At 35.4% G+C, this 25191-nt stretch overlaps 2 protein-coding genes across 5 annotated transcripts in view; both read left to right on the forward strand.

The window, feature by feature from the left end:
- The window catches only part of TC2N (tandem C2 domains, nuclear), a 58595-nt gene extending 50271 nt beyond the window's left edge, over positions 1-8324 (forward strand). For 3 of the 4 annotated variants that reach the window (XM_074393467.1, XM_010350562.3, XM_074393466.1), the window contains 3 exons: positions 2125-2239; positions 4332-4531; positions 6519-8324. In XM_074393467.1, coding sequence (XP_074249568.1) covers positions 2125-2239; positions 4332-4531; positions 6519-6629 — 426 coding nt within the window. In that variant the 3' untranslated portion in view covers positions 6630-8324. Of the gene's footprint in view, positions 1-2124; positions 2240-4331; positions 5661-6518 lie in introns of all 4 variants that reach the window. The other variant, XR_012516236.1, reaches the window with a different exon arrangement.
- A 296-nt stretch (positions 8325-8620) lies between these two features.
- CATSPERB (cation channel sperm associated auxiliary subunit beta) overlaps positions 8621-25191 on the forward strand; it is a 185524-nt gene continuing 168953 nt past the window's right edge. Inside the window, 2 exon segments of the mRNA XM_074393468.1 lie at positions 8621-19557; positions 19909-20034. Of these exon segments, the coding sequence (XP_074249569.1) occupies positions 19933-20034 (102 nt within the window). The 5' untranslated portion in view covers positions 8621-19557; positions 19909-19932.

Raw genomic sequence — 25191 nt, forward strand, 5'->3', positions numbered from 1 at the left:
AGTTACTTCAGATCTCAAATTTCTGTGTTGAATAATGTGGAAGAAATACGTTTTCCTGAAGAAGTAGCTGGTATTTATAGAGATTTATCTTATGGCTGCCTCAATGCTAAGTGATCTAAGGGTCACAGCAAAATTATGACCCTGTTGCTCTTTATCCCTATTGTGGAGGTCAGGGGAACACTTGCCTGAGGTCACACAGCCAGTAGTTGGAGAGTCAGGATTTGAATGGAGGCAGTCTGATTCCAAAGCCAGCTCTCTTAACTCTACCATGTATTGTCCCCCCAAGAAGATATTATCAAACATCACTAGATCATGATGTTCTAATGGTGCTCAACATTGCATTTCAACCCTTCCAGGAAGGCTAATAATATTTTCTCTTCTGAATAAAAGGATACATTATTCAGGAGCATTAACATGCCTGCTAATTGATTGGAATTTTAATTTTTTGGTTATTATGAGATTTAAATAATTTAAATTTTTAAATAGTTTTTCTTGATCTGAATCATTGTCCTGGAACATGAACTGAGTTTGCGAAATAACCTTGGCAAGTGGGAGATGGTAAGCCTGTTGCCAAATGGTGCTCTATTTTATGAGAGTGAACTCTAGAATTGTGTAACAGTAAGAGAAGTTTTGCCGCCTTTACATGTTTTCATAAGTGTTATTACATTGTGGGTATAAAACCATAATGAAAAAAATAACAAAAAATTTAACCATGGTTTTCCTTGTGTTTTATAAAGAGTGTGATTCTGTCTTTTAAAATGTGTTTTTTTAAATGCCAAGGACAGCAATTTTTTTTAATCTGCAAAGTGTTTTTTTATGGCTACCAAATTAGTTCATGTGAAAAGTTGTTAGTTCTGTCTCATTTTGATTACAATCAAAAGCAGTAAATTCACTTATTTATTAGAAATCAGTATTTGTTGCCAAATAACAAGTTTTATCATCAATTTAGACCTTTCCAGGAGAAATTATATTCTAACAGTTGTTTATACTTCTTAAGCAATTCACTTTTCATTTTCTATGTTTTCATTTCTTATGGCATAACTAATTTAAAATACAGAATCATATTTTAAGAAAACACCAAACTTCAGTCAGTGTCATATATATGGAAAGGTTGAGCCATGAGCCAGCTATTGGGGAATACTGAGCAATATAAAACATAAATGTCTTCATCAAGTGTCATTCAGTTGTTCTATAACTTCACTGGAATCAGTACTGGCAGACTTTTGTGTCTGTCTATGCTGAGTCCTAGTGTGATCTGTAAACATTGCATTCCTGCTTTATTCCTATTCTTACTCTTTTCAGCATGGAAACAATAGCGTTTTTGTGTCTGGGCAACCTTGTGTTTCTCCCTTTTATTGTTCAGTCCAAGGACCTTGGAATCCACCTGAGTAGTCTGGCTTCCGTTGTATTTTACGGACAAATGACCACCTTTCTTCTGCTGTTGGTCAGCAGTACTGAAGAACACATTTTAATTTTTCCTCTTCTCTAAGTCTCCTTCATTTTACTGTTTGCCTCAGGTTTTCTTTGACCTTTTCCTTATTATTTACTGCCTCATCCCTTTGACTGGCTTCTTTCTTGCCAACTTTCTTTAGCTTGCTTCCATTCAGCATAGTAATTCAACCCTTAATCCACAGAGCTATTTATCGCTATAACCATCTGTCTTCTGATTTTGGTAGCACCTACTCTGATCTCCGTAATTAGAAAAAAAAAATGATGATTTTCATAGATAACTTTTTAATCATATTTCATGTGTTCTTTAAAAATAATTTGACTACATTTAGTTCTTTTGAAAGTGTGTTCCTTTTGTGTAAATTTCACCAGCATTTTCTCCAGTGATACTGCTTATGAATTTAATTTGTTTTTAATTTGAATTGGCTTTGGGCATCACTGATTTTGAAGTTTTAGTACATAGATATAACCTGTATTTTTAGAATCTGTGCAAATGAGTACTCTAAAGAATTCATGATATTTATCTTCTTAACCTTCTCTTATAACTTATAGTTTTGAATATCATTAGAAAGGAATGCTTTCAAAATGTCTAACCTTAGCCCTTCATCTTTGAATTTTTGAATCATCCCAGAAACATTATTCTCAGCTACCAAATGACACTTTTTTGATATGCAGGTTTGCCATGCAGAACTTGAATTGGGGACTTGTTTTCAAGCAGTAAATAGCAGAATTCAGTTACAAATTCTTGAGGCACATTACCTTCCAAGCTCATCAACACCTCTGACTTTGAGTAAGTATATGAATTGTTCAAAGGAGAATCTTCAGAAAGTATTGATAATAGAAAGTATTTACATTTCTTACAATGGTGATTAAAATCTTAGTAACTTTTATTATTTAACTTAGTTACTTTTAATTTAAAATTAAAAGATTTCAAATTTTAACCATTGTGTCTACCTTAACACAGTAGTCTCTTGAGTGTTATCCGGTTATGACCTCTCTGCCTTTGATACTGTTTTTTGTTTATCTCATCAGTTTATACAGGTTGAATGTCTAGAGGATTCTCAGTTATATTTTTCCACCTGAAATAATGTATCCTCTTTCTAGGGCTGTGCCCTTTGTGGAAGGCCCTGCTAACTGGAAACTTAATTGTAAAAAATACATACATATATGTAAACCAAAAATATTAAAAACAAACCTAGAAACACTTTTCCCTCCCTGTGTTTTGTGTACAACGAGGGGTTGTCATACTTTGATTGTCTAGTCCTGGAGTGAGGTAGGAGTGCCCCTTTTTCTTACTAAAGGAAGAAAACCATCTGGGGACAGGCAAAAGCAATGCATGTTCACTGTAACTAGAAAGACTAAAAATAAATGAAACTGAGCATTCAATTCAAGAAGCTAGAAAAACAACAAACTCAAAGAAATTAGAAGTAAGGTATTAAAGCTGAAGTTGAAGATGACAAATATGGAGACAAACACAGGCATAATTAATAAAACAAAAAGCCGTTTCTTTGAATCATTAAAAGAGACAAATCTATAGTAGGTTCAAGTGAAAAAACAGAGAAAACATGAATGAGATTCTGAACAATGAAGAGGATATAATTTCAAATTCAGAAGAGATTGTATCATATATAAGGCGATACCATTTGTAGCTGTACCAATTTATTTGGATATCTATGTAAAGTGAATGACTTCCTGAGAAATTTGGTGGTTGAAAGTAGAATCTTAAGAAAAGGAAGAAAATCCGAATAAAAGAATAACCATGAAAAGGTAGTTAAAAGACCGCCTCTAATAAAAGCGCTAGGCCAAGGTAATTGTACTGGAAGATTCTACCAAACTTTCAAGGAACACAAAATTTCTATTGTATATAAGCTGTTCTGAAGCATAAAAAGAAGGTGGGAAAAGTAATTCTGTGAGGTCAGCATATTCTTTCACCTACGAAGATAGATGGAAGATCCTAAAATAAAAATAAGCAAATAAAATCTAACGGAATAAATCATGAGGACTATACACAGTGAATTCTAGGAAGCAAGGACAGCAGATGCCGTTGACGGCGGGCTTCCCTTAGACAGAACCACAGCTCTTCACTCTATCTATCTGATGTTCAGGTCTCAGCCCTCACTTTGTGGCTCCCTCCCTTCTGGGAGTTCTCTATTCACTTTCTTGCTTTTCTGGCAGCCCCAGCTCTCTCACCTCCAATTAGTCAGACTGTACTTTCTGCTTGAGCTGTAGTTATTGTGCATCAGTCAGGTAGGGAAGTATGCTTAGATGAAAAGCTATATCAACCTGAATTTTACCCAGTGAAGTTCCCATCTTTTACACGTTGATCTTCCTCCAATTTCTTTCTGCTTTTAGTGTTTTTAAATTTTTTTCGAAGTTTGTAATTGTTATTTATGGGAAGGCTCATTCATACAAGCTATTCTACCATTGCCGGAAGTTCTACATCTCAAATTTATTTAAAGTATAGATTTTATCTAGTGGGCGTATACTTCTGGAGTCTCAAGCAAAGCATTTTACCTATGTAAAATTGTGAAATAAGTACCTCCAGCTGTCCAAAGAGTTGGCACCTCTCTTTAGTGTGATCCTTTCAATGTGCACTCTTTTACTCTGGTTGATGTTTATGCCTCCATTTCCAGTCTTCCGTGGCATTCAGCCACGAGAAGATTAAGTTCATTTAAAGTTACAGTAGTAAAGTATGCCAAAGTTATAAAGTTAACTAGAGCTCTTTTCTGTTATGGCAGTAGCTCATCAAACATTTAAAAGTGACTTACTTATATTTTTACAATTAATATTATATATATAAATTCCAACTTGGATGTATATGTACACACCTTTATATGGTATTTTGAATAACATTTTATAAACCAGTATTTCTTATGTTTTAGGTTTTTTTGTGAAGGTGGGAATGTTTAGCTCAGGAGAGTTAATTTATAAGAAAAAGACACGCTTACTGAAGGCCTCCAATGGAAGAGTCAAGTGGGGAGAGACTATGATTTTTCCACTTATACAGGGTGAAAAAGAAATTGTTTTTCTCATTAAGCTTTACAGTCGAAGCTCTGTAAGAAGAAAACACTTTGTGGGCCAGGTTAGTAGGGAGTTTTTATCCTTCCTTGTATTTTTCTATGCATTTAAACAGGCAGTTAACAAAGAGAATACAGGACAATATTGAAGTCTAATAGAGTACAGTTCTTCAACATCATAAATCAAAATTCAGTGTTGCTACAAAAATCAAATCTTGTCAGACTTCTTGCTTTAATAAAAATAGTTGGTATTTCTGAGCAATCACATTTATCTTTAAATAAGTCTTATTCTTTCTGACTTTAAAAACTAAGAGAATTTATCAGTCTTTCAGTACTACTGACTTGTGGAAGGAGGGAACATTAAGTATTTAAATCAAATCTCTTAAGGCTTTGAGTATCAAATTATTCTGTTTAATCTTTGATTTAATGTTTAACAGGGGACTTTTTATATGCTCTTACTTGAGTTATGTTAGTTTTGAATTGCTAGAACCTGTCGATTTTAACAGTGGTTGTGATATTACCTAGATAGTTAATACTATTGTCTGAATTATTTTTAAAATCTTGGTACAATTTGTGTAAAACAGCATAACATTTGCTAACTTGCCAGTCCTCTAGGAACTTGTTTCCTCACTCTGAATAGACTAGTGGTAGCTGTCCATTATCTTTTACCTTGATTACAGTTGTTTGAACCACATTTAAATTCCAAAATCGTTATTATTGGTTTAAAAGCTTCAACTTGACAAGATATTATTAACAGTCTAAGTGAAATCCTCAAATTATATATGAATTTTCAAAGATTGATATCAGCCCCTTGATTTACTTCTTAATATATATTTTTACCTAAAATGATAATAAAAATGTTGTTTTATTTATCATCTATTATTTGGAAAAGAGCTTGAATTCAAGAATACATATAACCAGCATACTTTTGAAAGTCATTAAGACTATGAAGTCAATTCAGTTAAAGTTTTTCTATGTCATCAAGCCTCAACTTAATGGTATGGATGGAATAGGATGGTATGAATGGAATAGGAAATTTACATGAGATGATTTTCATGATAACTTTTGTGGTGATTTCTTTCTCTTGATTGAGATTCCAGTTAGAAGAATAATTCTGGAAAGGTTCTTGCTGGTCTTCTGCTCCCTCTGGCTTATCTGGTAGCCTTAGAAGGAACCATAATGGAGTAGCCAAAGGTGAACTCAAGTTCTCCACCCCCGTATCAGTGAAAGTGCTCTAATGTTGTCTGTTTTATATACTGGGGTTATTTGTAAGAGTTCATTTGAAAGGAAGGTTCTTTAGACCAAGAAAGAAAAGGAAAAAGGTTTAAACCAATGACCTGCTTCAATCTCTTAGAAACTGAATCTCAGAAGTTAACTCCAAGGTAAAAGAATTCGTTAGTGCTAGAGGTAAAGTGAGAATTCAAGTTTTTTATTCCTTGTCTTCATAATAATATAAAGATTGTGATGTCTTACATTGCATATTTGATGTCTTACATTTACATAATACTATGTATACATTCACATGTAGTATTAAAGTTATGTAAGGATGGGTACTATGAAATTACTATCGATCAAAAATGACTGTTTATTAGATTTTAATTGAGATCACAGTTTATTTCATGTAAAGGGTGCTTTAAAATGCACATTCCTTACCAATCCAATTTAAATCATGATTAGTCTCAGTTTAATTGATCTTTACAAAAATGTTTTTGAGTGGTTGGGATCAGTTTTAAGTTGAGCTCCAAGATTTATTGAATAGGAAAGGACACTAATAACTGTTCTGGGGAAAATGATTTTGTAATATTTCACCGTGAATTTTTGAATTAAATTGAACCTTATAAGTTAGTCTTGAGAATGACTAAACAGGTTAAATGTTTTAGCATTTAAATGACAAATAGAGAAATCAAACTGACTTTTGGAAAAAAGGAAGATGTTTAATTCAAAATACATAAACCAAACTTCCAAATTTCTTCCATCATTAAGAGTAACTGTCTGAACTCAGTTATTATTATTGTGTCAAGTTAAATGATTGTACTTACTGTTCCTTTACAGGTTTGGATAAGTGAAGACAGTAATAACATTGAAGCAGTGAACCAGTGGAAAGAGACAGTAATAAATCCAGAAAAGGTTGTTGTCAAGTGGCACAGATTAAATCCATCTTGAAGACTTCACATATTAATTTGGTGAAGAACTTGACATTCTTTTAGAAGACTTATGATTTCAATTTGCTACCAATCAGAAGAGACAAATCAATACATTTGTCAATTTATGGGGGCTATAATTATAGTATATAATGTATCTGATAGAAAATTTGATAGGAAAATGTAATGAATTTTTAAATCAGATATCCGAAGTAGGGAAATGTTTTAAAACTGCAACAAGAGACACAGACAGTAAAATCAAAGGACAGTATTATTAGGACGACTAAATAAATTATAAGGTCTGAGAATATCAACCACAGTTCTTTCTATATTATGTTTTTGCTTTTGTATTTTAAGCTTTACTTAGATATTGAAAACCTGGTCTATCAAGTCTCCGTTATTACTATTGACATTTAGAAGACTTTACCATCATTTCAGTGCTAGGCATTATTAATTAGGCCTTGGCTCCACTGTTTACCTCTTGCTATATATTTTTGCTTGGTAAAAGTGAATTGAACCATTTCAACTATTTCCTGTATTTGGGGAAAGTTTGTACCCTGTGTTTTATAATTTTTTACCCATATAATATCACATTATCACTTTGTAAGCTACTTATCTCCAAGAAACTTCAGAAATAGAAAACTACATTTTGGCAGAAATAAATGAAAACACCAGAAGGTTGAAGTTTAATTGGAAACCCAGAATATGCATACTTTGCTGTTTTCTTCCCTCAAATATTTTACTATTTGTTCCATTTAGAGTTAAAATAATAGTATCATCCACGTGGTCCATCCTAATTCGCAGAATTAAATGAGCTTAAATAGCAAATTCAGTCTTTTATGATAATCACATCTTTGTTTTTAGTTTCCCATGTTTTTTCATAACTGTACCTGATTATACTGTGTAACAAATATTTTCTATTACAGTTTTCTTTCTAGTACTTATTAGAACTCAATATTTGGAAATAATTTCACCTTTATTGATCATAGAGCTGTGGCCAAAAAGAACAGCTTTTTGGAGCGACTAATGACATTACAATTGATTTTAGAAAATCTCACTTTATTTATTATGCTTTCAATTTGCTACCAATGAGAAGAGACAAATCAATACATTTGTCAATTTATGGGGGCTGTAATTACAGTATATAATGTATCTGATAGAAAATTTGATAAGAAAATGTAATAGATTTTACTAATTTTGCTACAAGTAGAGTAAGTGCTTTGTGTTCTCAGTCTTCCTTTTTCCCCCCATTCTTTCTGTTTTTTGTTTTTTGTTTTTTCCCCCCATTCTTTCTTTATCCCACACATGCAGAGATAGATGGTGATATTTTAGGCCAGGAGTATACCTTGCTATAACCTAAGCATGTCTTCTTTATTCCAGCCCCTATAGTCCATGTATATCATTAACATTTTCCCTAATAAACACCTAATTCTCTTTTCCCTAGGTGGTGTCTCCTCAAGCTACAAAATGTCCATATTTTATATCCCCTTTGCTTCTACTGCCTTGGCTTTATGGTACCACTACTCTCTGCCACTGAACATTTTGAAATGTTTTTGTTTTAGATTTGTAGAAAATGGCATATAGGTCAATGCTCACATGGACTTTTAAGATTAATCACCTTGTGTGATAATATTTTGAATCTGAGACAAATAACTTTTAAAATTTGTTTTTAAAAATAGACTTTTTTAAAAGAGCAGTTTTAGGTTAACAGAAAAATTGAGAGGAAGATAGAAATTTCCTTTCTTCCCCCACAAAGCCCTCAACAGCCTCCCACACTATCAGTATCCTGCACCACAATGGTACATTGGTGAATCGATGAACCAAAGTTCATGGTTTACATTAGGGTTCCCTCTTGGTGTTATACATTCTATAGGTTTTGACAAGTGTATGATGATATGTGTCCATCATTATAATATAGTTTCACTGCCCCAAATATCCTCTGCAAATACAACTATTTTAATGGGTACCAAAGAAGTAAATCTGTTTACTGGCTTTTAGATAATAAATAACAGGCTTTATTGTTTGTTTTTAAAGCAACAGTTTTATTTTAGCACATTTCTGTATTCTATTAATGCTTTCAATTTCCAAATTTAATATATGTAGCTATGTATTTAACTCAATTTTTAATCATTTTATCTAATTTTCTATATTCTTACAATATGTGTATGATGTATAATTTGCAGGAAAGCTATGATTTCTCAGTTTCTTAGAATCCTAGGTAATAAAACAATAAAAAGAAAACCTTTTCATTTAAAAGACCTTTCAGGTAGAGAAGTATCGATACAACTAAGATCATAGATAGATAGATAGATAGATAGATTTTTTTTTTTTTTGATACTAAATCTTGCTTTGTCACCAGGCTGGAGTGCAGTGGCGCAATCTCGGCTCACAGCAACCTCCACCTCCCAGGTTCAAGTGATTCTCGTGCCTCAACCTCCTGAGTAGCTGGGACTACAGGTGCATGCCACCATGCTGGCTAATTTTTTGTATTTTAGTAGAGACAGAGGTTTCACCATCTTGGCCATAATGGTCTCTATCTACTGATCTCATGATCTGCCTGCCTCGGGCTCCCAAAGTGCTGGGATTGCAGGTGTCAGCCACCATGCCTGGCCATAATCCTAAATGTTTTAATTAGTGTTTACTTAAGCCTTTTTCAGGTGAGGAGATACTGAATACAGCTAATACATTGGTTGTTTCCTTGAAGCTTTATGTGGAGCTATAAATAGAAATACAGTCTTCTGCTAATAGGTGCTCATATTGTGAGAAAAACATTAGGAGCTGGTAATAAAAAATGAGATTCTATGCCAAAATCACTTCTCTTTGTATTTGCCTAGGCATTTCTTGACCTTTACCCACTTACAGCACGGAAAAGGAAATCATAATGATGCTGCGTGACCAAAGGAAACCATGGAAGGGTTCACACTGATGGCTGACACACAGTGTTCATTCCTAACAGTGTATTTACTTGTAAGCTTTCAGATCAACACAAATAGCTGCAGTCCGGGTTAGAATATAACATTACTATTTGGCTTTCATTTAGTTTTTTAAAAACAGAACTCCTAGAGAAATGGCCTCAGAAGTATATCAGTTTCATCTCTCACCAGACCGTTAAGAAGAAACCAGTGGGATTTTGAACAAGTCATATAATTGTGGTCTGAAAAGAAGCTAAACTGAAGATCTATTTGAATATAGTTACATGAATTTCTCTGATACTAATGTACCCAATAGCTAGGTAGAAACTATATTTCCTAGTAAAATTTTCTGGTTTTGTTTATCAAATATTTGCTTATGAAGAATTTCAGAAGTTTGCAATAAATGTCGGCTTTTGAGTAACTGATATTTCCTTTCTGCATTTGGTTGGGTGTAATGAGGAAAGTACCTGACAGATTGTCTGAGGGCACTTTCTAATGTTGTCTTGGTCCATAAGTTACAATTTTTATTCAAAGTTTCAAATGTTTGCAGTTTTGGCTAAAACATTGAGTTGAAAGAATTATGAAAAGTGGGCCCATGTGACATACCATGTTTATTTTGAAATACAGATTTTAGATTTACAAAGATATTAAAAGAGTTAATGGAGCCTCCTAAATTGAATTTTATTTTGTAGGTAAAGAATTATAGGAAGATGAATGTGGCCTACAGTTTTAGTGAACTCCTAGTGGATTTTTTTTTCTTTTTTCTTTTTAAATTTTTAATCTATAAAAAAAATGATCTCTAAAAACAATTACAATAATAATTATATTAAACTGTAGGACTCTGATAATGGTAGATGTCTAAAAAGTAAGTTCTGTATGTCTTCTCAAAGAATAGAAACCTATCTGATTCTATGCCAAAGTAAATCACTGAATGAGAATATGACTTTTAAGTTGTGGTGATGTTTATTCAGTATTGATTTTCATATTCTATGCTGTGGGATTTGTTTCTTGGTCACCATTCTTTTTTTTTTTTTTTTTTTTTTTTGGAGAAGGAGTCTCGCTGTGTCACCCAGGCTGGAGTGCAGTGGCATGATCTTGGCTCACTACAGCCTCTGCCTCCCAAGTTCAAGTGATTCCCATGCCTCAGCCTCCTGAGTAGCTGGGATTATAGGCACCCGCTACCATGCCCAGCTAATTTTTTTGTTTTTCTTTTTTTTAATTTTTTAGTAGAGACAGGACTTCGCTGTGTTTGCCAGGCTGGTCTTGAACTCCTGACCTCAGATGATCCACCTCCCAAAGAGTTGGGATTATAGGCGTGAACCGCTGCACCAGCCTGGGTCACCATTCTTTAGTTTCTTGAGGCAGTAGGATGATGAAAATTTCTGTCGTTCATGGTAGGATTATATTTATTTTAGCAGAAATAAATTTGGTTGTGGTTTAAAATTGTCTTTTAATTTCTGAGTCTTTCATCTTTCTTGATTATATAATGTATGAAATTGATTTTGAAACAACTATATTTTTAAATGAGCCATTTTATATGATATATTTAATAACTAAATGCAAAAAAAAATTAGTACTTCACACAAAGAACTGTGCTGTGTGATTTCAGGGATACAAGAATGAATAAGCCATCATTGTTTACACAGATTTTATACTTAGGTAGGTAAATGAAACAATATAAAGAAAGATTCTAGTGGAAAGCAGGATTTGAGGTATGAACAAAATGCCTTAGGGCCTCAAATAAAGAATTTAATGCAACTGAAGGAAGTAGGAAAGGTTTGGTAGGTCCCTGACCTGAAATGCACAAAACCAAGCACTGCTGCACTGACTCTGCCTCCCTAGCCGTCCTACTTCATTTGTGTTGTCAGCTGACCGACCGTGAAAAACAGTTTATACTTTCTTTTACTCTCTTCTGACCTTTAACCCACCTACTGCTTTCTTTGCTGTTAGTAGATCTTATGTCATGATTTGCAAAGGAAATAATGTCAGGTTTTCCTCAAACTTCCTACTACCATATCCACAAACTTCTTTTGACCCAAATCCATCCTTTCCCTATTATGTTAGAAAGCCAGTTCTTCCTTGTGACTTGTGAATCCAGTCCTCTTTGCTTTCTCTGGGATTTCATTCCATTTGTTAGGCCCATTTTCTCCTATTTTTGAGCCATTCCCACTCTACTGAATTCTTAGTTTCATCTTTCAAATCTCTGGTGTGTGGCTGTGTCAGAATTGGTTGGTGATGTGTTTGGTGGAAAGAACCCTACAGATACAATTTTGGGGATTAGGTCTTTGTATTGATGAAGGAACCTATGTAAACTGCAATGGACTGAATGTTTTATGCCCTCCCCCAAATTCATATGTTGAAATGCTAACCCCCAAGGTGATAGTATTAGGAGATGAGACATTTGGGAAATGATTAGGTCATTAAGGCATTAGTAATTAGGGCATTAAGGGATTAGTGCCCTTATAAAAAAAGACCCCAATGAAATCCCTTGCCCCTTCTACCAGCTAAGGTTACAATGAACAGATGACTTTCTATGACGAAGCAAGCCTTTACCCAAAACCAAATCTGGCATCTTGATACTAGACTTCCCAACCTCCATGACTGTGAGGAATAACTATTCATTGTAAGTTACCCAGTTTATGGTATTTTGTTGTATCAGTTTGAATGGACTAAGAACATTACATAAAGCAGGAACCAATGCAGCATGCTCCCCATAAAGGTGTCTTCCCAGATCCCAAAAGTTTTCCTGAAGTCAGACTGCTATGGATGAGTATGCATAGCCAGTGAAGATTCTCCTGGGCACCAGAAGCTGTTTTTCATTCTCACAGGAGTTTTTATTCTTTCCTCACTTTCCTTCTTCCATCTGACTATTCCCAAGCATAGCCTTCATGTCTGCTTGCACAACAAGTGTAGTAACTGGTAGTCTACAATCCCAACAAATTCTTAATTATTAAAATTTAAGTGTAACTAAATGAATAGCAAGGTTGGTTTCTCAGCATAGCATCTTTTAGGTCACCTCTCTCTGTGGTTTCTTTCTTAAAAAAAAAAAAAAAAAAAAAAAAAGATCTAGGATGACCTCTTCTGTTGTAGATCCTGTCTTATTTGTTTGCCTCTTTGTAGATAATTTCTAACTGCTCTGTCCTTAATCTGTTCTCTTCAGTCTTCCTTCGTCACCACTCCACCAAAGTTCATGTTAAAGTCTTAATAAATGCTTTTCAGCTATTTTTCCCCATTATTACTCATAAACTTTAAATAGCTCTTTCTCTTGCTCTCTCTCTCTTTGAAACCATCTCTTCCTCTAGCTTTCATGTCATTATGCTCTGCTTATTATTTTAATCACCTTCCTAGTCGGTTCTTTTCTTTCTTCTCTGTTTGGCTCGTCTTCATGCACCTGACTTTAAAAAGTAGAAGTTCTTTAGGACTCAGTCCTAGGCCATCTTTTCTTCTCATTCCATACTGTTTTCCTGGGCAACCTCATCTGTTTCCATGGCTTGAAATACTATCTACTGTCTAAAGGCTGTCAAATTTACATCTCTACCCAAATCTTGCTAATGTGGGCATCTTTTCTTGAGTGTGTTCTAAATCAAACTTATAGCTAATGTGGACATCTTTCCTTGAACGTGTTCTAAGTCAAGCTTTTGATTTCCCGTTCCTACCACAAATGTGGTCTTCACTTTTCCCCATCTGAGTAAAAGGCACTATCATCCACCTAGTTGGTCATCTCAAGTAGGGATGGTGGCTTTCCTATTCACTGAGTTAATTACACTGAAATTCTAGTAATTATTCAGGAATTTGTTGGAATCAGTATTCTACCAGTTACACATGTAAATGAAAAAACTATTTCTTTTCTGTTGGATGAGCTGGGTGGGGAGGAAATTAAGAAAAGCTGTTTCTCTATTCTTACAATGCTTCTGACACCAAATGTGTCGGCTTTTCCCACCAGGCAATTCTTTAATTCCCTGTGGACACCAACTGGGAGTCATATAATTTAATGTAATTCTGACACTAACTACCTAGAGTTAGCACAAACCCCACAAGTTAAGGGCTCAGTTCCACAAGACTGCCCCCCCTTCCTATGCCAACCATAAGTGGCGGGTTCCCAGGTGACCCACAACTTTGATCTGACTTGACTGCAAATTGGAGCTTCTCATGATACTTCCTCAGGTTTGATAATTTGCTAAAATTCCTCACGGAACTCAGGGAAACACTTTATGTACACATACCAGTTTTTTTTTTTTTTTTTTTTAAAGGATTCAAGCCAGGAGCAGCGAAATGGAAGAATGCACAGGACAAGCCAGTGGGGAGGGAGGTGGAACTTCCCTGCCCTTGTGGGGAGTGCACCCTTGCAGGCTCTTCTATGTATTTACCAACACATAAGCCCTCTGAACTGCAGTTAGTATTTTTATGAAGATGTCATTGCATAGGATGATTGATTAAATCATTGGCCATTGGTGGTTGAACTCAATCTCTACCCACTCTTTCCTCAACCTCCTCCCCAGAGGTTGAGGATGTTTGGGAGATGTACCTAAAAGTTCCAATCCTCTAACTACATTTTTGTTTTCCTGGCAACAAGCCCCCCATTCTTAGTGGCTTTGCAAAAGTCACCTCATTAACATAAACTCCAGTATGGTTGAAAGGGGCTTGTTACGAATAACACAAGATGCTACTTTCATTTTCATCAGTCTGATGCTATTTCAGGAGCCAGGGACAAAAACCAAATATAAGAAAAGTTGCCTCATCACACTTTTTGCTTAGGAAATTCCAAGGGTTTTAGGTACGTCGATGGTATAGTGGTGAGCATAGCTGCCTCCCAAGGTTTTTAAGAGCTCTGTGCCAGGAGTCAACAACAAAGGCCAAATCTGTATTTTTCTTATGTCAATATCACACCTTGGAACTCTCTCTTATCTCCCATACTCAGTCACCCTGTTCAGAAATCTATATATCCTAAATAGATCTTGAATGTACCCACTTCTCCATCTCCACTGCAACTTCTCTAATCAAAGGCAATATCATCTCCCACCTGTAGTATTGTACTTCCCTTATAATCTGATTGTCACACCTTGTTTCTCGTTGCCCTTAATATGAAGTCCAAGATCCTTTACACAGTCTACAAGGCCCTTGTTGGGGATGACAAACTTTTCCTCTACCTTCTTACATGCAATAAGTGGGGGCCTGTGAATCAAACTAACAAATGACAGGTTAACAGGAGAAAAGACACAATTTTTATTAATGCTTATATGCATGAGTATTCACAGAAAAGTGAAACTAAAACAGGTAATTAGACTAGGAGTTTATATACAGAAAAGTGAAACTAAAAGAGGTAATTAGACTAGGAGTTTATATACCTTTTTATTAAGGAAAGAAGGTTTGGACTTTAAGAGATACATTGTGGGGAAGTGACTAGGAAACATATGGGGGAACTAAAGGAGGATAAGGATTATTTTAGGTCTGTTAGTGCAAACTCATCTCAGTGTTGACTCTCCATCTCCAGTGATAAGTCACTCCTCTTCCTGGTCCAGGGAGTATGGAGAACACCTTCACAAAGCATAATTTATGCCTTGCTTTTAGGCAGTTAAGGGGAGGGCAAAGAACTCTTCCTGCATCTATTGATTCTCACTTGCCTTCAGCTCAAAATCTTTATGCCAAAGTGGCATACTTTGAGGTAACATATCCTGATCCTCTTTACCCTGTTGTGTTGTAAGGAATAATTATGTTACTTAAAATGAGGTTTTTTTTTTCCGATGATCAGTCAAATGTGGACATGTAATAACATGGACAGGCATAGGAAAATGAAATAGATTTATTATACTGGCAGGTCCTGGAATGGGGAGGCATGGCATGTCATGCAGGGGTCACATGGGTGGAACTCCCAGAGAGTGAGCTCAACTAATCAGGTGGGGATCGGAGAGAGGGTAGGGGGAAGGACCTGTGGACAAGGGCCTTTGTTGGTGGCCAGGGTACAGTATATAAACAAAAATTATGAGAGTGTTTCCTCGGAGTGTTTGAATGTCACTAGGTCATGATCCGAATAGCAAAAGGGAACTTGTGGCAGGGACCAGCCTTACCACACTGGTGCACCTGATTGGCCAGACAGAGTGTTCATAGCCTGTTTGTGGGAATGGGAATGTTGAGGCATCAAGAAAATAAGCAGTTTTAAAAATTATAATGTCCCTATATAAACTGAGCTCTACCTTCCATTACAGCCTGATTTTGAACAATTCACCTCTTTAATTTCACTGATCTGTTTTCAATTCTTGGAAGACAGACAATACACGCCTAGCTTCCTCTGAATCTTCACACGTGCTGTTTTATCTATGTGGAATAGTTTATCTCTTCACACTTACCTTTGCTAAATTCTTTTTTTTTTTTAAGGTACCAGCTTAAATATTTGTTCCTCAGAAAAATCTCTTGACTTTTCAAGCAATATTAGATCTTATTTTCATATACTTTATACTTTTTCTTTATAGCTTTTGTCAGAATTACGGTTAAATAGTTACTTACATAGCTGTCTCTCCTACACTCTAATTTCCATGAAAGCAGGGTTTCATTTAGTGCTGCATTCCTGAATCTAGTATGGTATCTGGTGTATAAGAGGTACATAGTCAATATTTGTTCATTTATGCATTTTACTGATATGCAATGTTTTGAGTGTTAGGGATTTAACAGTGAACAAACAAAAAAATGAATGAACACATAGAGTCAGGTTTTATGGCTCAGTAAAGTGATAGTTAAGGCCAGTATCTTCTTATTGAGAGAGATAATCCTGTATAATACATTATTACCATATTTACTTAAAAAATTCATTGTTACATTTCTTAATCATAGAGAAGAGAAATACAGTAGTTTCATATCAACCTCATACTACCAAGCTTACAGAAAGCTTCTGAAATTCTAAAGTGTTCATAAGCTAAATTTAGTAGATTGCTGAGATGTCTATCAGATTTTGCTTCATCACATGGTAGCAGCTTAATGTATGTCATTACTAAGAATAAAAATTATATTAATTTATTTAAAACATTTTTTGCAGGGAATGAGTTAAATTTGATTTCCTAAAGTAGGAACAATACTTAGATTGTGTCCAGCTTTGAAATTTTCTTATTAGATATAACTAACATATTTAAGTTACCCTAAATAAAATAAACAAGTAGTATAGTTATTATCTACTAGCCTAAACAGGATTCATAAGACTTATGTAGGAAAGAAGACTAGTATAGAAGATTGGTTAGATGATAGTTCTGCTCCTGGAGGGATAGAATGAGAATTTTGGAGACCCCCTACTGACGTAATTTAGGAAATAAGTTTAGGGAAGAGGCTGTAAGAGAAGTGAACCTAATTCCATGTACGTTCCAATACTAGGGACAATTTCCTCTTTCTGTCTTTATCCAGGAAGGACAGATAATAGGTCTGTAGATAAAGAAGGTGAAAAGGATTGCTGAGTAATGTTTTCTTAATTTATAATGAAAAAGAACCCTGGGAAGAACAGATAGCCAGACAGAGGCCTTTAAGATTAAGGGAAGTTTATGGAGAACAGTTAAGGATAAAAAAGTAGGAAGGTAAGGGTGCAGTCATACAGTGACCCTATATGCTTCCTAATACTATATGCTTTTTCTTTTTACATAAGATGACTCATCATAATTCAGATTTCCTACAGAGGAATGTAAACAAAATTCTTATATGACCCCTTCCTCTTCTCCTTTCCTGCATCCTTTTCTTCTGCCCTCCTTCCTTTCCCCTCTCTCCAATCCCTGCAAAACTCCTGCTCAATTTTTTTGCTTTCCTGATTAAAAATCTGAAAACGAGTCTAGTCTGTGGTAATAAAAACCACTAGCTCTTGTGCCTGGAAAAGACCCTAAGAGTCCCCTGCTGTAATGCCCAGGTAACTAGAACATAGCAATATTTATTTTCAAGAAATATTTGTTGGGCAGCTACTTTGTGCCACTCATTTCAGGTGCTAGGAATACAACACTAAGCAAAATAGACCAAACAAACAAACAAACAAACAGAACAACAACAACAAAAAAAAAACAAACTACTGCCCTCGTAGAGCTTATATTTTAGTGAATACATCAGAATATACAAAATACTTTTTTTTTTTAATACAGAATACTTTTAACTAAAATTTGATGAGTTTCATGCAATGAATGAACAAATAGAAAATCAGAAAGTCTGTTCCTGGTCTTTTCTTCTATATGACTGTTCTATATGCCAGTCGTCATCACTGAACCTCTTTCTGTCTTCAAATGCGCATGTTAATAATGTACCTGCATTATTATCCAGGTTTTTTTCCCCCAAAAAAGATACTTTAAAAAAAAAATTTTTAGTTTCAAAGGTATACGTGGTATTTTTAGTAAATTGTATGTTGCAGGTGTTTGATGTACAGATTATTTCATCACCCAGGTAATAAGTATGATACCTGATAGGTAATTTTTTGATCCTTGACCTGCTCCCACCCTCCACCCTCAAGTAGGCCCTGGTGTCTGTTGTTCTGTTCTTTGTGGTCATGTGTACTCGATGTTTAGCTTCTACTTATAAGTGAGAACATACAGTATTTGGTTTTCTGTTCCTGCATTAGTTTGCTTAGATAGGATAGGGGCCTCCAGCTCCATCTGTGTTGCTGCAAAAGACATGATCTTGTTCTTTTTTGTGGCTATATTGTATTCCATGGTGTATATGTACCACATTCTCTTTATCTAGTCTACCATTGATGGCAATCTAGGTTGATTCCATGCCTTTGCCATTGTGAATAGTGCTGTGATGAACGTTAAGAGTGTGTCTTTATGGTAGAACAATTTATATTCCTTTGGGTAGAGACACAATAATGGGATTGCTGAGTTAAATGGTAGTTCTGTATTAAGTTCTTTGAGAAATCACCAAACTGCTTTCCTCAGTGGGTGAACTAATTTACATTCCCACCAGAAGTATGTAAGTATTCCTTTTTCTCTCCAACTTTTCCAGCAACTGTTATTTTTGACTTTTTTAACACTAGCCATTCTGATTAGTGTGAAATGGTATCTAATTGTGGTTTTGATTTGCGTTTCTCTAATAATTAGCGATGTTCAGCGTTTTTTCATAGGCTCGTTGGCCAAATGTATGTCATCTTTTGAATAGTGCCTGTTCATGTCCTTTCCCCCTCCAGAAAAGGTATATTTAAAGCTATTATTTTCCTTGAGCTACTTTTTTTTTTTCTAGAGACAGGGCCTCACTCTGTCACCCAGTCTGGAGTGCAGTGGTGTAATGATAGCTCACTGCAGCCTTGACTTCTTGGGTTCAAGCAATCCTTCCACCTTGGCCACTCAAATAGCTGGAACTACAGGCATGTGCCACCATGCCTAGCTCATTTTTAATTTTATCTAGAGATGAGGTTTCCACATGTTGTTCAGGCTGGTCTTGAACTCCTGAGGTAAAGTGATCCTCCTGCCCTCGGCCTCCCAAAGTGTTGGGATTACAGGTGTGAGCCACTGCACTGGCCTGAGCTACTCTTTAAGCAAAAACAGTAAATATGTATATGTCAAGTGGTCATATAATTGAAGAAAACTACCTCAGAATTCCTAACCTGGGGATGTGATTGTATAAGAATAATCCCCTTGCAAATCAGTTTTTATCTGGGTTACTTGTGTGTTTGGGTTTTCCTGGCTTTGAAGATGGTAGAGATGAGGTTGATGTTTTAAATGTTTCTTTGTTTTTATTGGGTTTGGATAAAAACAGATAGAGATATCTTTATATTATGGGAGACTACTTTTAGAGTATCTGGGAAGACCAAATAGAATATTCTCAATTTTCTGCATTTGCTGCTTTTCTGGTGTGTGTGGGTGTGTTTGTGTGTGTGCTTGTGTGTGTGTGTATGTTTTATATTTATACTCCTCAGCGTAGTTACATAGACTAATCCTTTACTATCTTTTTTTTTTTTTTTTCCTGAGACGGAGTCTTGCTCTGTCACCAGGCTGGAACAGTGGCGCAGTCTCGGCTCACTGCAACCTCTACCTCCCGGGTTCAAGTGATTCTTCTGCCTCAGCCTCCTGAGAGTAGCTAGGACTACAGGTGCGTGCCAAACGCCTGGCTAATTTTTGTATTTTTAGTAGAGACGGGGTTTCACCATGTTGGCCAGGATGGTCTCAATCTGTTGACCTTGTGATCCATCCGCCTTGGCCTCCCAAAGTGCTGGGATTACAGGTGTGAGCCACTGCGCCAGGCCCCTTTTCTGTCTTTTAAGGCTGGAGGAGAAAAGAAGAAAAAGTAAAAGGGATCAGAAGCATTTTCTCAAAATGTTAAAACTAGGTTGTTCATTATCTAAATACAGTTTCTTCTCTGGCACATTGAAGTTTTTTTCTTAAAATATTTTATTCTTTCTTTCTTTAAAGACATTTTGATTTTATTTTATTTTTTTCACAGGCTGCAGTCAAGGCGAAAGGAAGGATGAAAAGTAAACCAAGGAGATTATGGCATCTACTCTTCAGGTTACCTAAAGATATGGGCTTTTACAGGGGAATGGTCACATCGAGGGTCAAGAAAATAACTGTAAGTGGTAGGATTTGGCTTATGATGATGTGTGTGTATGTGTGTATACCTCAACATACAATACACATGCCATTATCTTGCAGAATTAGAAAAATGACATCTGTTTTCCTGAAAGTGAGGGAAATAAATGGTCAACAGGGTGGGAAGAGTGATGGAAACATTGTCATGGATTTGATAACAGTCAAGTTTGTTTCGTTTCCCAGTCCAGAAAAAAAACTAAGCTTGACAAATACGGAAGTTTTTCCTTTCCTAGTCCGGAAGAAACTAAGTTGTAGACAAAACAAAACAGTAAAATGTTTGGGATAATGCTGTGGGTTCTTTGGCTTAGGTTCAATATGGTACAGAGCCAGATCTGCTCATTGTGTCTAGCAGTGTGTCTCTGCTCTGTGATAATAAATGATGAATTCTCAAGGAGTTTTTATCCCTACTTCCTTCTTGAAAGCTGATAAGGTTAAAAAAAAAATTCCCTTTATGGTTTACCTGGATATATGAAAGAAAATAGTTCTTGACCTTTTTTCTTCCCCAGCATATCTGTATGACACATTTCCATCACTAATAGTGAGTCACACTAGCAGTAATTTGCACCTAGCATGTGAATCTTGAAAAAAGCCCCCAATTATTGAAGTAGGTAGAACATAATGAAATACATACACATACCTAGTCTGTGTAGTTTTGTCTTCAGGCCGTTCACACAGGAAAATGTCATTTGTTCTTTTGAAATTCTTAATCACTTTTCCTTATTAATCTTACTGCCTAGATAATTTCTATGCCCCAGGAGTGAGGAAAATGAACTAAATATACTTATTTTTTTAAATCAAGATGTTGGAAGATACTAATCTTTTGGTCTTTGGGCCACTTTTGGAAATTTTTGGTTTAACCACTTAAAATACTAATTTGTAAAGCAGAAATAAGAAATCTTTTCAGGACCCTATGTGATTGTCATTGGTTGGTATAAGACAAGTAGATAAATTGGTTGTTGTTTGAGAAGGGAGGTGAGAATAACTTGGGGAGACCAAAACAACTCAGGATGGCTTCATATTCCTTGCATCTAGGCCAGGCGGCCCCCTCAGGCCATTTATCCAGCCCCCTGCCACACTTCAGGAAGGGGCACCATGGTCAGTGAGAGGAGCACAGTATGTGGCGGCCCTGCAGTGGTTTGAGGGACAGTGAACTGTCCACCTGTGTAAAAAGTTTGAGAACGCCTGGTCTAGGCCCACAGTTTTACAAGGCTTGGATTTCAATTTCATCAGGATGCTAATAAATTGGGAGAATTCGTTCAGCTAATAAAACTTTGGTCCAAAGTCTGATGAGCAAACTGTAATACCAGTTTTCTAATTTATAAATGGAAGATAGTCCCTTACAATGATTTAAATATTTATGTCTGCCTTTATGGCACCTCTGTGTTGTGTCAGGGCATGCATGAAGTTGAATTTTAGAAGCCAGGTAATTGTTTGGGGAGCATGTAATCAAAGCAAAGGGAAGTGGATTATAGATAGAGGTATTATCCAGGCCACGATGCGGCCAGTGTAATGTCTCACCTCAAGCAGCAATCTGCTGAAGATCCTTACTGTCAGATGCCCAGATTTAGTGTCTTTCTCTTGGAGAGCACGGTATTCATACTGTTTATTCTGTTTCTTTGACCATCCCTTTTGCTGTATTTCTTTCTAAACATTCCCACCTGTTTACAGAATCTTTGGCCAGACAAGTTATCATTTAATTGATGAGATTTCAGCTTGCTAAGTTAAAATCCTGTTTTATGATGTCTCCCAGACATCATACCCGAGTCATCCAAAGTGCAGTTTTAGGAGTTCTCTCTACTCTTTGGTAATAAATGTCTGTCTGAAATCTGTAGGTTTGCAAAATTTCATCTATCAATAGCATTTGAAGTATTTGGTATACTTGATTATTCCTTTGTTAACATATTTCTTCACTTTTGAGAAACTGTTTTTGGGGTATGGGGGTTCCATTAGTTGGCATGGCAAATATGGCATTGTCATTCAAAGGATAAGGAAGCTAAACAGGGTTTTTATTGTAGTTTTATTGTAGGTTGGTAGGCCATACCACAAGGAAAGTAAGAGAAAATTATTAGCATAGAATACCTCTCTGGTTTGTCAAAGACTATTTCAGGTCATCATCATACGTGAATCTGTTTCCCAAGACTATATCAGTTTGGAATTTGGATGCCTGGAACTGAGAGATTTTAACCAGTGATGTGTTTTCTAAAGACGTGAGGAAATTGTTATAAAATAACTGTTTCTTTCTTTTTTATTTTCTTCTTTCTTTTTTCTTCTTTTTTTTTTGTTTTTTTTTGGTAGAGATGGAGCCTTGTTATGTGGCCCAGGCTGGTCTCAAACTCCTGGCCTCAAGTAATCCTCTTACCTCAGCCTGTTAAAGTAGTGGGATTATAGGGATTATGTCTGTCAAGATACCTATTTCTGTCTTTATATGCTCCTCACATTCTCTAGCAAGTTTTCCATTTATATTGCTGGGTCACTGGAAAGTGTTGTAAGTGTACTTTTGATACTGTTGTATCTGGCATCACTGTATTTATCCAAAAGTGACAATGGTTTATCATTTTTTTTGCCTTGGGAAGAAAATGGTAAGAAGTAGATTTTTCATGTCAAGTGTGGTGTAGTGCTGTTTGAAAGAAATATAATCTTATAATAGTGTTATATTTTAAAGATTCGCTGATATTCTCTGTAATGTCACAATATTTTTTGCAAGTTTCAGAAGTAGGGTTTCTTTATTATAAGATTCATAATGTTCACAATGTTATCTAAAATGTAACATTCTTTTATTCAGTGATGTCTTTCACCCTTTTGTAGGGGGTGGTGGTGCTAACAAGTCATCTAAAAATAACTTATTATTTGCATTTTTAACCAGAGTGGCAGAATGGCTGCCATCAATTTAACACATTACAGCAGTATTTGCTAGAGAATGTTACAAGTTCTTAGAGGTAAAGCTACTCAAGTATTTACATATGCAAATATAAATTGTCACTTTTGGATAAATACAGTGATGCCAGATAGTATCAAAAGTGCACTTGTGACACTTTCCAGTGACCCTGTAATAAAAATGGAAAACTTGCTAGAGAATGTGAGGAGCATATAAAGACAGAACAGGTATTTTGACAGATATGGTGGTTCATACCTGTAATCTCAACACTTTAGAGGACTGAGGCAGGAAGATCACTTGAGGCCAGAAGTTTGAGATGAGCCTGGGCCACATAGTGAGGCTCCATCTCTACCAATAAAATTTTTTTTTAAAAAAGGGAAAGAAAGAAACAGGTATTTTATTACAACAATTCCCTTGTGTCTTTTTATATATATTATTATGTATATAAATATATAAATGTGTCTTTAAATATATTATGAATATGAATATATTAATGTGTATATATTGACACATTTTCAGCACATTAATATATATAATTATATATATGTATATAGATGTAGTATATATATATTTACCATATTTCCTTTATCAAATCATCTGCCGATGGACACCACTTAGTTTGAGCCTATGTCTTTGCTATTGTGAATAGTGCTGCCATAAACATATGAGTGCAAGTATATTTTTATGTGACTTTTTAATATGACTTCCTTTGGGTAAATTAAACAGTAGTGAAATTACTGGATTGAATAGTAGTTCTGTTTTTACTTATTTGAGAAATCTCCATATGGTTTTTCATAGAGGTTATACTAATTTACATTCCCACCAATAGTATCTAATCATTCCCTTTTGTCCACATTATCATCATCTATTTTTTTTTTAAACTTTTTAATAGTAGCCATTTAAACTGGTGTGAGATGATATCTCATGGTGGTTTTAATGTGCATTTCTCTGATGATTAATTATGTTAACCATTTTTTCATATGCTTGCTGGCCATTTGCAGGTCTTGTTTTGAAAAAATGTTTTTTCACGTCCTTTACCCACTATTAAATGGAGTTGTTTGTGTTTTTGTTGTTGTTGTCTCCTGCCTGGCCTTGGATGTCTAAATCTCTTGCTAGACTAGAGAAGTTTTCCTCAATTATTTTCTCAAATGGTGTTTCTAAACTTTTTGCTTTTTCTTCTCCCTTGGGTATGTCTGTGATTTGTCAGTGTACTTGTTTTATGTAGTCCCATACTTCTTGAAAGCTTTCCTCATTCTTTTAAACACTTTTTTAAAAAAAATTTTTCTTCTTACTGGGTTAATTCAGTGAGGAAAAAAGACCAGTCATTACATTCTGAGATTCTTTCTTCTATTTGGGCTAGTCTGTTGTTGAAGATTTCAATTGTATTTTGTAATTCCTTTAATGAATTTTTCATTTCCAGAAGTTCTGTTGTTTTTTTAAAGGTATCTGTCTCTTGGGTAAATTTCTCATTCATATCCAGAATTTCAGATTTCTCTTGTATCTCATTGAGCTTCTTTAAAGTCAGGACTGTGAATTCTCTATCAGGATTTCAAAGATTTCTTTTTGTTTAAGATCCATTGCTATAGAATGACTGTGTTCCTTTGGGAATATCATAGCACTTTGTTTTTACATACTTCCAGTATTATAATGCTGTAATGCTGATTTCTTCACATCTGGAGTAACAGTTGTTGCCTTTTTTCCTTTTTCTTTCTTTCTTTCTTTTTTTTTTTTCTTTTTTTCTCTTTTTAAGACAGAGTCTCCAGCCTGTAGCCCAGGTTGGAGTTCAGTAGCACAATTTTGGCTCACTGCAATCTCTGCCTCCCAAGTTCAAATGACTCTTGTGCCTCACCCTCCTGAGTAGCTGGGATTACAACTGTGTGCCACGAGGCTAATTTTTTTATATTTTTAGTAGAGACAGGGTTTCATCATGTTGGCCAGGCTAGTCTTTAACTCTTGGCTTCAAGCAGTCTTCCCACTTTGGCATCCCAAAGTGCTGGGATTACAGGCATGAGCCACTGTGCTCAGCCCAGTTGCTGCTTCTTACTTTTAAATTTACGTTCATTAGTGTGGGACTTTTTTTTTTTCCTGAGGATGTAAATATGGTGTTTTTTGAGTAGGATCAAGGATTCATGTTTCCTGATGTCTAGTTTAGTAGTCTTTGACTCAGCAGACATCAAGTACCTATTATATCTAGAAGTAATGTATTAAAGGTAATCTTTTGGTTTAAATCATTTTAGAATGTATAACATCTGTATAATACAA

The sequence above is a fragment of the Saimiri boliviensis genome, chromosome 2 (genome assembly GCF_048565385.1).
Source record: "Saimiri boliviensis isolate mSaiBol1 chromosome 2, mSaiBol1.pri, whole genome shotgun sequence".
NCBI classification, from domain to species: domain Eukaryota; kingdom Metazoa; phylum Chordata; class Mammalia; order Primates; family Cebidae; genus Saimiri; species Saimiri boliviensis.